This window comes from Pristiophorus japonicus, chromosome 1 (assembly GCF_044704955.1).
Source record: "Pristiophorus japonicus isolate sPriJap1 chromosome 1, sPriJap1.hap1, whole genome shotgun sequence".
In the NCBI taxonomy this organism is placed as follows: domain Eukaryota; kingdom Metazoa; phylum Chordata; class Chondrichthyes; family Pristiophoridae; genus Pristiophorus; species Pristiophorus japonicus.
The window spans coordinates 198,241,538-198,259,187 of NC_091977.1; the positions used below are offsets into that span (position 1 = coordinate 198,241,538).

Here is a 17,650-nt window from a genome sequence, read left to right on the forward strand (position 1 = left end):
GTTCTTGTTTGTAAGGTCTACATGCATTTAACTGAAATCAACAAACAGCTCGATTGACCAGCTTCTACAGTTAGTCGGTGTCATAAGTTCCAAGCCTACTCCAGGACCTGAATACATGCTGCCACCTCGGTAAAGTACTGAAAGAGTATAGCATTGTTGATGTGGGCTTTCTGGAGAGACTTTAAACTGAATCCCCATCTGCCTGTTCAGATGGATGTAAAAGATCCTCTGGCACTATTTGAAGAACAGCAGGGAGTTCTTTCACAAACGCAAAATACTCATGGTTGACCTGAAACGTTACCTGTTTCTCTCTCTCCAGATGCTGCCTGACTGGAGTATTTCCAGCATTTTCTGTTTTTATTAGTGTTCTTTAGTTGTCCTGATCAGCATTAATCATTAAACCCACACACTATAAAAAACAGATTAGCAAATCCCACAACTCATTAATGGGGTCGGGCCTGCTGCTATTTCCCCAACATAAATGACCTAGTTTCAAAAGCAGTTCATTGGCTGTGAACTGTTTTGGTAGGTCCTGCAGACATTAAATGCTATAGACCTCCAAGGTTTTCCCTTTAGGGACAGGGATATGGGAGATGCATTAAATTTCCAATGAATCAATTAGACTCTCCTAAAATAAGCTATTTTAACTGCAGCTTAGAGTTACATGTGTTTGAAGCCACAATTTAAATGTTCTTGAACTGGGCATTGTAAAATAAAAACTTGAAATGGCTGCTATATAAGGTCAACACCGACCGCTTATCAGAATCATCAGTTCTGAGTTGCTGCTTTTTGTCAGACTCTCATTTATCTAATGTTGCCTATGTTGTCTACAGTGGCAAATGAGTGATTTTTGAACAAATTATCCTTGTAACATTTCAGGTGTTACTAATTGATAAGCTGTATTTAGGAGTGAAGATTCCACTTTGATGCATTTTTAAAAAATACATCAATGCTCAAGTTGAATGATGTCAGTGAAGTTAATTTTCCTGCTCACTTTTCAGTTGCCAGCAAATTATTGGTGTTCTGGGCTAGGACTCTGGTACATTCTGCATAGGCTTTATGGAATATATGTGGAAGTCTTGCAATTATTTTGTTCTGTTCTACCTTGAATTGCTGTCTTCATGAATATCTTGTTCAGTAAGAGGTTATGTTATAACCTGAGCCTATCTTCAAGTTCTTAACACTGGGTAGCCAAATAATGGTTGGACATGACTCATTTCAAAACAGTTGCATCAATCCCTTTATCAACATTCAGCATAACTAAGACCATTAGAATGAAGACATAATTCTTTATTTTGATTTTGCTATAAACCACCAACTGCAAAACACCAAGTTTTCAGATGTTAATGAGCCATGACAGAAACTTCATACTAATCTGATCTGTATCCATGTGTAGAACTATTGCATGTAAGTTAGTGGTTCTAAAACTGGAGTCCAGAGACTTTCCAGTGGGTCTGGGAAATGTGAAAGTGGTTACTGAGCAGTGTATTTATCCAAATGGCAATTTAATAGGACTGGTCCAGAGGATCGGTGGCTTTTATCTCCTGCAGCAGGTCGACAGACTTTTGCAACCAACGTTAAGCAAAGATGTCACCCATTCCCGCTCATGTACTAATCCCAGCCTTCTTGAGGATTTAAGTACTCGGAGTTCAAATTGTACTTTAAACAAGGTGGCTCGCTGCACATTTATTAGGGACTTGGAAATAGTTTGTGATAAGATACTGGACAAAAGCAAACTACATGGTGAACATGAGAAGCAGGAGTAGGCCACTGGAAAGGTAGAAAAAGAGCAACCATAGATTGCAAGGCTTGCTGGGACATTATATTTGGTCAACCTAAGAATTAGAGCTTACTTCAGCAACTATACCAAACAAGCTGTCAGCAGTTGAAACCACGGGTTGCATTACCCCACGGCAGCCAAGGTCATCTGTCTTCTGTCTAATTATAATCACAATAAGGATGTGTAAACCAAAAAAGTGTACAGGGGGCAAGGAGGTTAGCCCAAAATAAGGAAAGGGTAGCTAAGACAAGTAGCCATTGGATAACACTGATGAGGTAATTAAATTAACTGCTAGACTCTGCACTATTACAAAACAAAAGGAACCATCACATATGATAGTTGTTAACTTGCGTGTATAAATATGGTCCAATTCCTGTGTATTGTCAGTTGGTACCCTAAGCCTTTGACTAGGGCATTCTCCCCTTGTATACAAGTAAAAATAAACAAACAATCTGACGGTCTGCTTGTGTTAAGAGTCTTACCTTGCATCTGTGTCTTCGACACCACCTGGCCCCTCGAGCCTGCTCTGCCATTTAATATCATGGCTGATCTGATCATGGACTCGGCTCCACTTCCCTGCCCGCTCCCCATTACCCTTTATTCCCTTATTGCTCAAAAATCTGTATCTCCACCTTAAATATATTCAATGCCCCAGCCTCCACAGCTCTGGGGCAGAGAATTCCATAGATTTACAACCTGCTGAGAAGAAATTCCTCATCTCAGTTTTAAATGGGTAGCCCCTTAATCTATGTCCCCTAGTTTCCAGAGTGGAAATATCCTCTGCATCCACCTTGTCAAGCCCCCTCAATATCTTGTATGTTTCAATAAGCTCACCCCTCATTCTTCTGAATTCCAAGGTGTATAGGCTCAACCTATCTTAAGTCAAATCCCTCATCTCCAGAATGAACCTCTGACCAGCCTCCAATGCAAGTATATCCTTCCTTAAATACAGAGACCAAACTGTACACAGTAGTCTAGGTGTGGTCTCACCAATACCCTGTGCAGTTGTAGTTTTCTGCTTTTATACTCTATCCCCCTTGCAATAAAGGGCAACATTCCATTTGCCTTCCTGATTACTTGCTGTACCTGCACACTAACTTTGTTTCATGCGCAAGGACCCCCAAGTCCTTCTGTACTGCAGCACTTTACAATTTTTCTCCAATTAAATTATAATTTCTTTATTTTTCCTGCCAAAATGGATAACCTCACAATTTCCCACATTATACTCCATCTGCCAAATTTTTGCCCACTGTCTATATCCTTTTGTACAATTTGTGTGTCCTCACAATTTGCTTTCCCGCCCATCTTTGTATCAACAGCAAACTTGGCTACATTACACTCGGCCCCAGCATCCAAGTCATTAATATAGATTTTAAATAGTTGAGGACCCAGCACCGATCCCTGCGGCACCCCACAAGTCACTGTTCGCCAACCGGAAAATGACCCATTTATCCAGATACTGTTTTCTGTTAGTTAGCCAATCTGTCCATGCTAATACATTACCCCCAACCCTGTGAACTTTTATTTTGTGCAGTAATATTTTTTTATGTGGCACCTTATCGAATGCCTTCTGGAAATCCAAATACACCACATCCACTGGTTCTCCCTTATCCACCCTGCTCGATACATCCTCAAAGAACTCCAGCAAATTTGTCAAACATGATTTCCCTTTCATAAAACCTGCTTGACTGCTTGATTTAGAAAAGCATAATTCAATGTCCCACTATTGCTTCCTTAATAATTGACTCTAGCATTTTCCCAACGACAGATGTTGGGTTAACTGGTCTATAGTTTACTGCTTTTTGTCTGCCTTTTTTTTTTAAATAGGGGCATTACATTTGCGGTTTTCCAATCTGCTGGGACCACCCTAGAATCTAGGGAATTTTGGTAGATTACAACTAATTCATCCACTATCGCTGCAGCCACTTCTTTTAAGACCCTAGGATGTAAGCCATCGGTCCAGGGGACTTACCTGCCTTTAATCCCATTTTACCGAGTACTACTTCATTAGTAATAGTGATTGTATTAAGTTCCTCCCTCCCTATAGCCACATTGATTATCCACTATTGGGATGTTTTTAGTGTCATCTACCATTGAAGACAGACATAAACTATTTGTTCAATGTCTCTGCCATTTCCCTGTTCATTATTAATTCCCCAGTCTCATCCTCTAGGGGACCAACATTTACTTTAGCCACTCCTTTTCCTTTTTATGTACCTGTAGAAACTTACTATCTTTTTATATTTCATGCTAGTTTACTTTCATAATCTATCTTCACTTTTTTTTTTGTCATTCTTTGCTGCAAAAGTTTCCCAATCCTCTGGCCTTCCACTAGTCTTGGCCATATTGTATGCCCTGGTTTGCAATTTGATTCCATCCCTTATTTCCTTCGTGGTGGGATTGCTTCAGATGTGTGATGTCGAACTACTTCACATTATTGGTACTCTAAGCTGAACATTTGTACTCAGTAAGAAAATCCCTGACTCCCATGAAGCAAAAAAGGTGCACTGAAACCTCCCAAATTCATTGAAATGTGCACTATAACAATGATCATAATCACTTCCAAAGGCATCTCCTTTCAGCATTGATGTAAACTTTGTGAAAGCAAAGCGAGTAAGCACACTCTAGAATTAGTGTAGCTAATACCATTTTGAAATAAAATACATTGCAGTTTATTAATTTTACTAAATGTCACTTGTAAAATAGATATCTTTGCAGCATTTGTGCTCCTTTCAATCTCTGGGTTTCTCATTTTTCTCTGCAGTTTCTGTATTGCTTTTTGCTGCTCTTTCTTATCCCAGTACCATCCCATGCACGTAATCCTCAACCCAGAGTTGAGGATTACATACAGTTCTGGGCACCCATTATAGGAAATATTAGAACCCATAGGAATACTGCAACTTATGAGTGATTCTAGTTACAAAGGGTTAAAATATTAGGACATTTGGTAAATGGTGAATGATTTACCAACCAATAGAAACAATCAGTAACAAAGGGGCGTCAGAGTCAAGAGTAAGCGACTGAGCAGTGGCTGGAGGTGGGTTTTGTGGGAGGCAGGAGCGGAGTGCAGAGTAGACTGGCCGCCTCATTTAGGAGGGGAGCGCGTATGGCGGAGTGCTGAGAGCGGCGCAGAGATCCGCAGTTACCGCGGGCACCAGGGGAGTGTCATTGTCAAACATCATACCAAGGATACACAGACTCTGCAGTGAGGAGCAGTCACACCCATCTCACTAATATCTAAGTCAGTATCTGTTTTCTTAAAAGCATTATTAAAACACTTTACATGCAGCATTTTCATATTGAACATTATATAGCATAATTTAGATGGGAGTGTCTGATTACTAATCCATTTGAAAAGGGGTCTTTTAACCAAAAAAGATGGAGAACCACTGATCTAAGTGAATGAGATCTGCTTGGTTAGAAAGTTTACTGCAGATACCAGGAATAGCAGAACTGACAAAAGATCATCTACGGAAAACATTAATTCTGTTTCTCTCAGATGCTGACTGACGTATTTCTAGGATATGCAGTATTTCTGTTCGGAGATCGTTGTTGTCTAAGATTAATAAAGGTTTTGGACTTGTACAAAATTGTTTTCAGATACAGAAATTGATTTGCTTGACTTTTGTCACATCTGAATTTGTAATTAAGCTATGTGTTTATATTCAATTTTCTGGGAATAAATCAAAGCATCTGTAATGTGATTTTAATAAACGGTTTACTGCCCTGACATGCCTAGTTTAAGCATTTGAAATTCCAGATTTGTTTTAATACTGTGGAGTACCAATGTACTCTAGAGGGGTGCGAGATGCTCTTGTGCCTCCAGTGGCATTTCTCTACTGCTAGGGGGAAGATGACTCAAGAATGTCATCGTGGGCTGATTTTGTGTAGCACTTTTGCAGCTGGTTTCACAAAAGTATCGAGATGCTACAGCTTAGGTTGCTCAATGCTCGCAGGCGAGAATGTGTGCATGTTGGCTGCAGGAAGAATAAGGAAAGGAAGAAATTAGTTGCAAAATGTTCCCTCTTATTTTCTTTTGATGCGCTGCCCATTCAAATTTTTGTAAGTGCAAAGTTTCTCCCATATAAAAGCCGGTGAGTGGCCTGTGCGGGATCTCCAGACCATTACACGACCACGAGATTAGCAGGAACGTTGGTCTTACCCAAACAATTAAGCCCGATGGTACAGCTTATTATTGCATGGATGATCTACAACAGTAGCACTTTCCACCCAATGGGCCCAAGTTTCCACAAGAAAAAAAGCGGGCGCCCCTCCGAGCTGGGCGCCCGTTTTTCGCGCCTAAAAAAATCCTCGGTATTCTCCACTGACTTACAGGTCCTGTGGCACTCGGCGCAGCCGGCACGAGCTGTGGGGGGGGCGGAGCCAGGTCCCTGCGCTGAAAACAGTGCCGGGACCTCTGCACATGCGCGCTACAGTTGGCACGCAAGTGCAGTAGCTCCAGGCGCCGAACTGTGTGGGAGGGGCCCGAAGCACGCAGCCCCTAGCCCTGGCTGAATGGCCTCACTGGGGCTGCGTGAATGAGGCTCCTCCCACGGCCTGCTCCTGCTCCCCGCCCGACCAGACCCGACACTTGCTCCCCCCACCGACCAGACCCGACACCCGCTGAGACCCGCTCCCCCCGCCCCGACCGAGACCCGAGACCCGCTCTCCCCCCCCCCCCCCCCGAACCGAGTCCCGCTCCCCGACCCAACACCCGCTTCCCCCCCCCGACCCGACACCCGCTCCTGTTCCCCGACCCCCTCCCTCTCCCCCTCTCTCGCTCAGCGGCACGAACAGCTGCAGAATTCTCCCTGGCTGAAGCACTTTCACACAGGTAGGAAGATGGTTTATTTAATCTTTTCTTGGCTTATAAATGTTTATTCAGGTTGGATTTATTTGTATAATATTTGTAGAAGTATAAATAAGGATTTATTGTAGAATTTAATGAGTTCCCTTCCCCCCCACCTCGTTCTGGACGCCTAATTTGTAACCTGCGCCTGATTTTTTAATGTGTAGAACAGGTTATTTTAGTTCTACAAAAATCTTCACTGGCGCCATTCTACTTTAGTTTGGAGTACATTTTCACTGTGGAAACTTTCAAATCAGGCGTCAGTGGCCAGACACGCTCCCTTTTGAAGAAAAAATTCTGTTCTAAACGATAACTGTTCTACCTGACTAGAACTGCAGAAAAAAAAAATGTGGAGAATTGCGATTTCTAAAATAGTCCGTTCTCCACCAGTTGCTCCTAAAAATCAGGCGCGAATCATGTGGAAACTTGGGCCCATAGTGCCTCACCCTGTTGCTGATTGTAATAAGAGCATTTTAAGAGGTACCGATTAGATTCTTTTGAAAGCAAGATGCTTGCTACTTAAAAGAACTGCAACATAGTTGCAGGTATCCAAGGAAGTAAAATAAAAGGAAGAGCTGGACAAAATTTAAATCTGATTTGAAATGAAATACAAAAAAGGACACAAATGTTGTATATTGCACGTTTTTTAAAAAAACAGTAGGGTTGAGTTTTCGCTTTGGGTGTAATCGACAATCCGGTCGGAAATTGCACTAGTTTTCTGAATTGAATTTTTTTTTTGGTCAAGTCATTTGCATTTTGCTGAACATACAATCAGTGAACCAGCACAATCAGACAGCATTTTAGAATGCAATTGTTTATTTTTCTTGCATTAAAGCATTTATTTCTTCCGTTCTCCGTTCTTCCTGAAACCAACATGCATTAAAATATTTCTTGCATTAAACAAAATATTCCTCGATAGGAGTGGTAACCTGGTTCAGTTTTATTAAACCCATTTTCAGCTGTATCACATAAAACAAGCATTTTTAGTACGTGCCTAGCCCACCACCTGTGAGTAACCAGATTTTAATTAACTGAAAATGACAAAAAAAAAGCTATACAGAACCATTTACATACTAGTTTAATTGGTGTACAGTAGTCAGTTTCATTCCCCAGCCCAAATGAATCACCATGGCGAATTCCGTTAATGCACCAGTTTGCAGGCTATTGAGGAGGCTATTCAAATTAAGCTTTTTTTGGTGCAAGGACACTAATAGGCACTTAAAAAAAGTATTTACTTAAACTGACTACTGTATAACCAATGAAACTAGTAAATTTGGTTCTGTATTGTATTTTTAAAGTAATTTTCAGTTCCCTGTTCCAATAGTAGCAGAGGTTTTAGTATGGCTTTTTCCAACAGCCACTAATTTCTCACCTCAGTAACAGAAAATGCATTATAGATTTTCAAAGCTGATAAATGAATTCCTTTCATCGGGTTCTGGTGGATGTACGATAGTGGCGGACCTACAAGGAGACAAAATAAGCTATAATTAAATCTTTGAATAGATCATTGCACGAATACTCATGAGAGGATAAGATTTTCTGAATCTGCAATGACTGAGGTATCTAGCCCACTGCGAATGCAGGTCAGAAAATCACGGTCAAGGTGCAGTGTTTTGATTCTCCACCCAAGGACTTGGAAAATCTGCCCCACCTGCAGGAAATTAAAATAATTGTATTTTCACCTGACCTACAAGAGTCTGGGGCTTGGTTCTCATAACTACTCCAACCTCGTGGCTCCAGGGCAATTGTATGGAATAATGGTAAATACTGAGTGTTCCGTCTTATTAGGAGACTGGAGTCTTATGCTGGGAATTTCCTCAGGACCTCTCCTACTCCTCTACTGGAAATTTGTCAGAAACCCTGTGTGTACACATAAACAAGCAGAGTGTGCCCTGATGTTACCGTGGCAGAGTGGAAGAAGCCCTGAGAAAATTCACCTCCTTAAATGGTCAGACCTTGCTGTGCTCAATGGAAGTAGATTGTAATTATTTTTTAAGCACTATCGCATCAAGCTGTTTCACATAAATGAAGGACATTCATGTGCAATGACTGTTGGGCAAACCCAGCAACCATGCTGCACCAGCAATGCTACACGTGGGATGTGATTGGTTAATCTATTCTTTTGGTGGCATTGATTGAGGGACAAATGTTGGTCAGAAGTCTCTCTCTCCAAATAGTTGTCATGGTATCTTTAACAGTCATTTGAAGGACTGCATCTCTGACAATGCAGCACCCATTCACTACTCCACTGAAGTGTCAGCTTAGATTATGAACTCATCTCTGATGTAGAGTTTGAATCCACAAACTTGTTGCCAAGAAGTGAGTGTGGTACGGACCTGATTGAGCACTACTTACACTAGCTGCAATATCCACAACCCATTACAACCCAGCCATAGGCTAAGAAGGGTGCTTCACACAAGACAAAAATGGGCACTACCATCAAGGAGTGTTTTAGGGAGGGAATTCCAGAGTATACGGCTGCAAATAGTATGTCAACGTGGAAATGCATGAGGCTAGAGTCCAAGGAATGCAGAGTTCTGAAGGAGAGGAAGAAAAAAAAAAAAGTGCACTGTAGAGCTGAAGGAGGTTAGGAGATAGGAAGGGGTGAGGCTTGAGAGGAATTTAAATGATTAGAATTGCACTAAATGATGCCCTAGGCCTTTATGGCTTAGAATAATTAATATTCCCAGATCTATATCTCATGTCCAATACTCCTCTTCCAAATTATCCAACACGCAAGATGAAATCAATTTATCAAGGAATTGTTTCCCACATGCAGTGTGACACACGTCAAGAGGATTTTTGAGAGGCAATGCAACAGAAAGGATTAATTAAATATGAACTGACCAATTTGACAATTGAGACAAGTCAGGACAATATTTTTATGACGCAATGGAATCTTGCTCTAGGTCAGCAAATCAGCACAATTTGACAACATCCAGCAAGAAAAAACAAAATTCTTTTATTACGACAGACATTTACTGCAAAAACTATGCATCATACAAAAAAAACTAACACTCTAGTACCAATGTTAATTACTAAATACATAAAAGATTATCTACTCAAATAGCACAATGTATTAAAAGATTAACATTCCCTCCCTAGACTCTTAAAATGAATTACAATAAATCTAGTGCTATGGAATTATAAAAAGTAGATACAGAATTGAATAGTTTTGCATTTTCTGACTAACATAAGAAAGCAGATATTAGAAAGACAATACTGACACACCACACCAGCTATAAAACCAGCAAATTGGAAAATGTAACCACAATGGGATGCATGTGAACTCATTAATTGCCTTTAAAGCTGTATGAAACATCAGTGTAGGGAAAGGTGAGCAGCTCAAGTTTATACCAATCTGCATTTTATTTTTAAATTATTATCGTGTGTGTTTCATTGCACTAACCAGACTCCACAAAAGCATTTCCTCTTAAAACACTATATAACAAAGTAAAAAGAATTCTCTCACTCGGTAGTTGTGCTTTCAAAACAAAAGAAATCCATAGTGTTTGACTAAAAGGGCATTCTTAGCATTGCATTTCAGAATGTAAAAGTTTTAAGCATTTTACAGCACTGATTTCCAGCAGTAAAAACTGTATGTAACATCGTGAATGTGTGTTCAAAAAAAAACTTTTGGAAACAAATCTCATCATTGAGAAGGTTTTGTCAATTAGTCAATAGTCTGAAGTCCCTCAACAGCCTGCCCCTCCCTTCTATGCTTTGATTCTATATTAGAACAAAGACACAATATTATAAATTTATCTTAACATTAGACAATTAGTGCCTAAAGGAAACACCAATTATTACAACAGGAAAGGTCAGAATATCTGAGCGCTGGGAAATCCCTGTTTGAAACTACAAGAGACATATTAAAGTACTGTACTAGAAGGCCAGGTCTAATCCAGTAAGCAGGCTAGCAACACAAAGGTTGTTCTTTGGATTACCAAACTTAAGCGCTGAAGTAAAACTGAAGCATTGTAGTGATGGAGGTTGCCTACATTTTTGCAGGTTAGGTACAATATAAAAAGATTACTGCTAAGAAAAAGTTTAAATATAACTTCAAATTAAAAAAAAGCTACAACTCAGTTTCTACTAAACTGTTTGAGTCATTCTCCTGTAATACATTACCAAACTAAACATTTGTAGGATCACTGTTCCATAGTTAACATTCCAAAATTTATAAAATCTAATGTTTACAGAACAGTCTCCTCACAGATGAGGACTTTTCTCCTTTTTGCAACCGCTAGAATATATAACAGACATCAAAAATCTGCATTGGAATTGGATTTTTATTTAATAGTGTTGTGATTGATAAATGCTAGTGTGTTAATGGAATACAGGAAAATGAGGCTTGCATTATCAAGCTATCGCACAATACAGCATTTGGGCTAGAGCAATACTCTTTAAATCAATGCCCCAAACACTGACTAGGTTGAATTTTCACATTTTCTGTCATTTTGGATCTCCTGTAACACAGTGGACTACTTGGACTTAAGCTGCTACCTTGCTTCGTTTCTTGGGAGGTCCTTTGTTTCCCTTGACTTTCCTCCTCAGATTTCTCCTGTCCACAACCGGTACTTCCATTTCCATCTCTTCCGAGCTGCTGTCAGCAGCCTTCTCAACCACAGCTGGTGACGGCTGATCTTTCAGATCATCAGGCTCTTTTGCTTCATCTCCGGATGGCTGTACAGTAGAAACCTGCTTCAGTGAAACATCCTCAAGTTCAATGACAAGTAAGGGACCTAGACTGAGGTCTATTGGGGCGTTGGATTCCAATGGCTCACTTTCATGTTGTGCTGAAGCAGTCTTTGAAAAATCAGCAGAAATGCCTTCACCCTCCAAAGCAGAGTGTTGAGATACTTCCTCATTAACTGAAACATGGCCATTATCAGATGGCTTCTCGTTAGCTTGTACATCAGGCAATTCCGTGCTTTCAGCTAATGCAGCTTTATTTGGAGCAGGTGCATGATGGTTGGAAGGACTGCTGTTAACTGCTAGACCCTGCACCGATTCAGGCTCTTGGCCTTCATTCTGTGTAGGAACATCTTGAGCATTTTCCTCTTCAAGCTCTGCATCCTGCAGAGAAATACAAAAACTGTCTTAGCAAGCTGCTAATGCCAATAGGGACATTTAAATGCAAACGGATTCCCAATGTACTTAGATTAGCACCAGTATTTAATGCATAGAATAGCCTATCCTCTAGCTTTTCAAAATAACTTCATTTTGCTATATTCTGTAGAAAGATATATGGCACAAGTTAGAATCTTGTCCCCATGATGATTAGCTTCTACTATTAAATGTTGTATGCCGAGAGACTGTTAGCTGTTTTGTTCAGTTTTGGGCACCAAACCTCAGGAAAGGCTTTGGAGGGACGCAGTGCAGATTCACCAGTGATACTAGGTCTTAAAGGATTGAAGTACGAGGACAGGTTACATGAACTTGGTTTGTATGTCCTTGAGTTTAGAAGGTTGAGAGATGATCTAATCAAGGTCCTTAAAATTCTAAAAAGATTTTAAATAGGGTAGATATATAGAGAAACTATTTTCTCCAGTGTGGGAATCCAGAATAAGAGGGCAGATGCTTAAATTTACATTTAGGAATGAAAATCAGGAAACAGTTTTTTCACACAAAGGATAGTGGAAATCTGGAACACTCTTCCCCCAAAAGACTGTTAATGCCGAGTCAATTGAAACTTAAGACCGCAATTGATTTTTTGAGGGGTAAGGGTGCCAAAGGCTATGAAGCAAAGGTGCATAATTGGGAGTTGAAGCAAGATCAGACAGGAATGACAGAACAGGCTCGAGGAGATAAATGGCCTACTCCAGTTCTGATAGGTTTCATACTTAGAGACTGGGATCAAGCCAAATTGTCAGATCCTGGATTCGCATCCACTTTGATTATGGAATCAGGACTTACTGATACCAATGATGCAGGAACACACACGCCACTTAAGCATGTCTGCTGCTGTATCCACAGCACCAATTTGAAGATACTATGATATTTTACAAAATTAAAATATTTTACATGAAGGTGCGTTATAGGGTCCCAGTACACTATAGTACACCATTGTAAGACATAGATTCAAAGCCATGATTCTCTATATGCTAAGTATCCAATATTATGCCATCAAGGGAAGGCAGCATTTAGATGCCAGGCATTTCCTCACAGGGGAGAGAAAGGAAATACGAGAGAGAATCATTCCAAGGCACTCTGAAGCACTTTTAAAGCAAAAAAAACAATGATAAAAGTCTGAGGGTGAGGTTATCCACCTCTCGCTGGACATAATGCATGGAAAAAGCTAACAGAAATTGGAGGCTCACCCTAAATGCAAAGACAAGTAAAATATTGGAGATGGTCTACAGATGACTACTATATTGGGTGTATTTATTATAGTTGTCTTTTCCTTCAGCTACCTGACAGAGTCTATAAACCAAGAAAGACTGTGCAGTGTAATTGAGTTGAATAGAGAGAATTTATTATATATCCTGGTTGAAGAAATGACTGTACTGCTTATCTACTTGTATTCTGAAAATATTAAACAAACCAAAAGACTTTGTAATGTTTGACTAGAACATGGGAGCAGGCTATTGACTTAAGACCTTTTGAGAGGGATTATACTGACAACTTGGGATCATAGCTTGAAGAGCTAAGATAGGTGGCCAAGACTTTCCACTGTGTAGCACGAGTATGTAAAGAGAATTGTATTAGACAAAAGTTACCAGTGACTTCATGCTGTAAAGCAGGCCTCCTTTCAATCCATCTACATAGCAGTTGAAGCAGAGTGTCAAAATCTGCTGCTCTACTCAGTCATCCTTGAGGCTGGAGTTGCTTTGTAAATCCAAAGGGGGATAGGAAAGAGTAACAAGTGAATTTTAAAGCCATACCTTTTCCAGCATGCTGCCTTCACTGTGATCTTTCAATTCTTCTACAGATCTGGGTTTTTCAGGCTCATTCTTCAACAGATCATCAGGTGTCCCATTAGCAGGCTCATTCATTATTGCTTCCTCATCCACTTCTGTTGAATCCTGAATGATCTTTTCCTTATCCCTCATTACAACTTGAGCAATTTCCTCCTCGGGCTTTACTGAATCTGGAGTGTCCTCCTCGGGCTCGGTTGACTCCTGGGGTATGTCCTCCTCGGGCTCGGTTGACTCCTGGGGAATGTCCTCCTCGGGCTCGGTTGATTCCTGGGGAATGTCCTCCTCGGGCTCGGTTGACTCCTGGGGAATGTCCTCCTCGGGCTCGGTTGACTCCTGGGGAATGTCCTCCTCGGGCTCGGTTGACTCCTGGGGAATGTCCTCCTCGGGCTCGGTTGACTCCTGGGGTATGTCCTCCTCGGGCTTCGTCAATTCCTGAGGAATCGCTTCCTCAGGCATTCTTAATTCCTCCATAACCTCTTCGGCCTTTATCAACTCCTGAGTAACCGAATCTGTTATTTCACAGTTTATTGGTTCTGGAACTGTCTCAGATGAAGATTCCTTATCCTAAGTTTAAAACAAGGAAAGATAACCGATTAGTCCACCATAATCACGGAAATATTGATCTTGCTGTGTGAAGATTACAAGTTTGTTTAACTGTTTTGACAGTCTAGTTTCATTTCTCATTCATTGTGATCTGAATGATGACAAGTTACCAACACACAGGCTAATGGATATTTGATAACATTTCTATTATGGATAAGAGTTTGAATTTCATCCAAAGGGGCAGAATGGTAGGAACTTCTGGCATATAAACTAGAAGCCCCTCATTAAAACAGCAATCTAGATAATTATTATAGTGGAAACACAAATTAGTGGTAATTTTGACAATTAAAAAAGGTTTTTAAGGCAATTTCCTGACCATTCTGCTTTTCTTCCCTCCTTTCCTAAAGGTTCTAACTTGTGCCAGGGTACAGATCCAGACACCAGCTAGCTTTACCCAACTCACCATTCATAGACATGTGTAAGCAGGCTATTTAACCAGAGAGGGCATCACAGCAGAGTCCAAATCTGCCCTCACACACAATTTCTAGCAACCATGGCTGATTTTTCTCACACCCCCCCCCCCTCTCCCAGGCTGTTAAGGTTAATTGTACCAGAAACAGCATATACAGGTACTTAGAATTGAAGCTGGATGTTTACTGGTCTGTTTGGGCGATGCATTTGTCAAATGAGCCATCAGAGGAACATGTAAAGTAACTTTCTAATAGACATTCAGCCTTTTATTGTTTGCATCTGCAGGTGCTTGTTAATCCGATGGAGTGCATTTGCATCAAATCTATAGATTTTCTGAGTGATTTTAGTCCTAGACACACATGGAGCATAACAGAGTTTGAAATTCAACAGAGATCAATCGTGACTGACCTCCGTCCATTCTGCGCTCCATCAACATTTGCAGTTGGCATTGGAAGCTTCTATCCAAAATAGACAGGAGTTTCATCAAAATATGGAAATGGAGCGGGAAATCCTCTGTACACATCCACATCCAAGAAACCAGGCAGCACCAATATAGGATGCTGGGCTGCTCTATTATTTACCTACACACTTGGGACTTCCTTTCCCTTCATTTTTGCCCACCAATTCATAGTTTGCTGCCATTTGGCAAAAGTCTGATATTTGGTCGAGATGCTTTTTTGGATATCTCCAAAGAATTCGTCCTCATTGCGACACTCTTTAATTGGCCCATCCCTTTAAATTTCACTTAAATGCAATTCTCACTCTCAGGAGTATGCTTCTTAAAACCATCCATGGCTGCACTGAGACTGATGAATAATTATTTCAAATGAAGAGTTAAATCTTTAGTATTTTCTCATTCTGGTAGAATTTGTATCAGTTCTTAACCAGGTAGATGAAAATCAGACCCAGTGCCTCTCTCTGGCAGATTTACATGGGCACTCTTACTTCATACTTAGAGGATCACAGGAAAGTACAAGACTGGGAATGACAATTGCAGTACATCTAGCTGATCCCACCATTCAAAAAGTACAATACTATGCTATTTTCCTTACATTTCTAATGGCTTTCACCAAAATAAAAAGTCCAACTCCACCTTGAACTGCTCCTGCCTCGACACTCTCCCCAAGCAGTCTACTCCACACATTCCCTACTCTCTATATAAACGTACTAATTACCTCATCACCATCCTGTTCCAGAACTTCAATGTGACAAAACACAACATCACTCGCTGTTAGGTCTGCAGGATCTTCTGGAATTGTGGACATTTTCTGGTTTCCAGTTGTTGGTGGAGTATCTTCAGGTCCATCTGCCCTGGCTTCAGAGCTGTAAAACATATACATTTTTCCTGTGTGAGTAAGCACATTACACAACTGTAGATAGCAACTTTGCCAGGAACAGTAGCATAACAGTGATGTTACTGGATTAGTAATTCAGAGGCCTGGACTGATGATCCAGAGATAAGAGTTCAAATCCCACCATGGTAGCTGGGGAAATTCAGTTATATGAATGAATCTGGAATATAAAAGCTAGCATCAGTAATGATAATCAGTAATAGTAAAAACCCACCTAGTTCACTAATGTCCTTTTGGGAAGGAAATCTGCCATCCTTACCTACATGTGACTCCAGACCCACAGTAATGTGGTTGACTCTTAACTGCCCTTTGAAATGGTCTAGCAAGCCACTCAGTTGTATCAAACCGCTCAACAAAGTCACTGTGGGAGTACCTTCATCACAAGGACTGCAGCAGCTCACAACTACCTTCTCAAGGGCAATTAGGGATTGGCAATAAATGCTGGTCTCGCCAGCGATGCCCACATCCCGTGAATGAATTTTTAAAAAACTGAACTAACATTTTCATTGGAACACTTAGAGGTGCAAGAGAAGCCTAGAGCAATACTGAACTTGAAATTTCAGACACTATAATGGAGGTATATATCCCAGTCTCACAGCCGAGGGGAAAATGCACCATTCTTAGATAAGCCATTAGGGAAGGATCCCATCTCCTGCTGCACTTATGGAGGGGACAGCGGAAGAGAAAGAGAAATAAAGATCTCTGCATATTTGTAAAGGACTCAAATTGGTTTTAAATCATAAGGATAGCTGATGAGGAGCCATGCTGAAACATCAAAATTTTTCCTTTCTTTACAGATGCTGACTGATTTGCTGAGTGTTTCCAGCATTTTCTGTTTTTGTTTTTTAGTAACCAGCTTGGGTGACTGTGAGAACACTACAATGGTCTCAATGTCCCGATGCTATAGAGGAAAAGTGAATTGGCCAGAGTTCACACTCCTGATCACCCTAATTATTCCTGTTGGAAAAGAGGGAGGGTGCATGTGGACTACAATGGGTTCATTGCAGATGACCCCATTCCAGAGGTCAAATAGACTCAATGTTCAGGATGATGCATGAAGAATGGCCAATTGGGCACAACTGACTAGAATATACCTTAGATTATTTCACATGTCCAGATAAGCCTAAAGGGGGAAGACCAGAAAAAATTAAGGATCAAAACTGGAGAACAAAAAAAATGTAAGATGAGTGGATATAATTGTTTAGCTTCCAACTGATTTTCATTTTTGTTCCAATTGTTAAAAAGGTATTTCTGTCGGCATAAAATTAATGCCAATCATCAGCATTTAGTGAGCCAGCAGCACCTGAAAGTCTGAATTTTTTTTAATTAAAAAAAAAAAAGTTGTTCTCCGGTTGAAACTCAAAAATGCAGGTCGGAGCTGCCATTTTAAATCTATAAGAAAAGATGGAACTGCACCAAACATATCAGTCTTGATTAGGGATACTGGAAGGAGACTGAGAAAACATCAGCCACCCTCACAAGGATATCATTGGGCAGTTGCAGGACATTGAGGAAGAAGGGTGAACAGCCAACGGTCGTGGTCCATATTGGGACCAATGACATAGGTAGAAAGAGGGATGAGATTCTGGAGGCAGAGTTTAAGAAGCTAGGAGAGCGATTAAAAAGCAGGACCTCAAAAAAGGTAGTAATCTCCAGATTATTCCCGGTGCCACACGCTAATGAGTACAGAGCAGATTAATGCGTGGCTGGAGAGATGGTGCAGGAGGAAGGG

At 40.6% G+C, this 17,650-nt stretch overlaps 1 protein-coding gene across 1 annotated transcript in view; it reads right to left on the reverse strand.

Moving 5' to 3' along the window:
* Positions 1–7,217: 7,217 nt before the first annotated feature.
* LOC139267961 (soluble lamin-associated protein of 75 kDa-like) overlaps positions 7,218–17,650 on the reverse strand; it is a 102,204-nt gene continuing 91,771 nt past the window's right edge. The window contains exons 11-14 of the mRNA XM_070885948.1: positions 15,742–15,889; positions 13,517–14,116; positions 11,136–11,708; positions 7,218–8,090 (exon numbers count right to left, since the gene is read on the reverse strand). Coding sequence (XP_070742049.1) covers positions 8,055–8,090; positions 11,136–11,708; positions 13,517–14,116; positions 15,742–15,889 — 1,357 coding nt within the window. The 3' untranslated portion in view covers positions 7,218–8,054. The remainder of the gene's footprint in view (positions 8,091–11,135; positions 11,709–13,516; positions 14,117–15,741; positions 15,890–17,650) is intronic.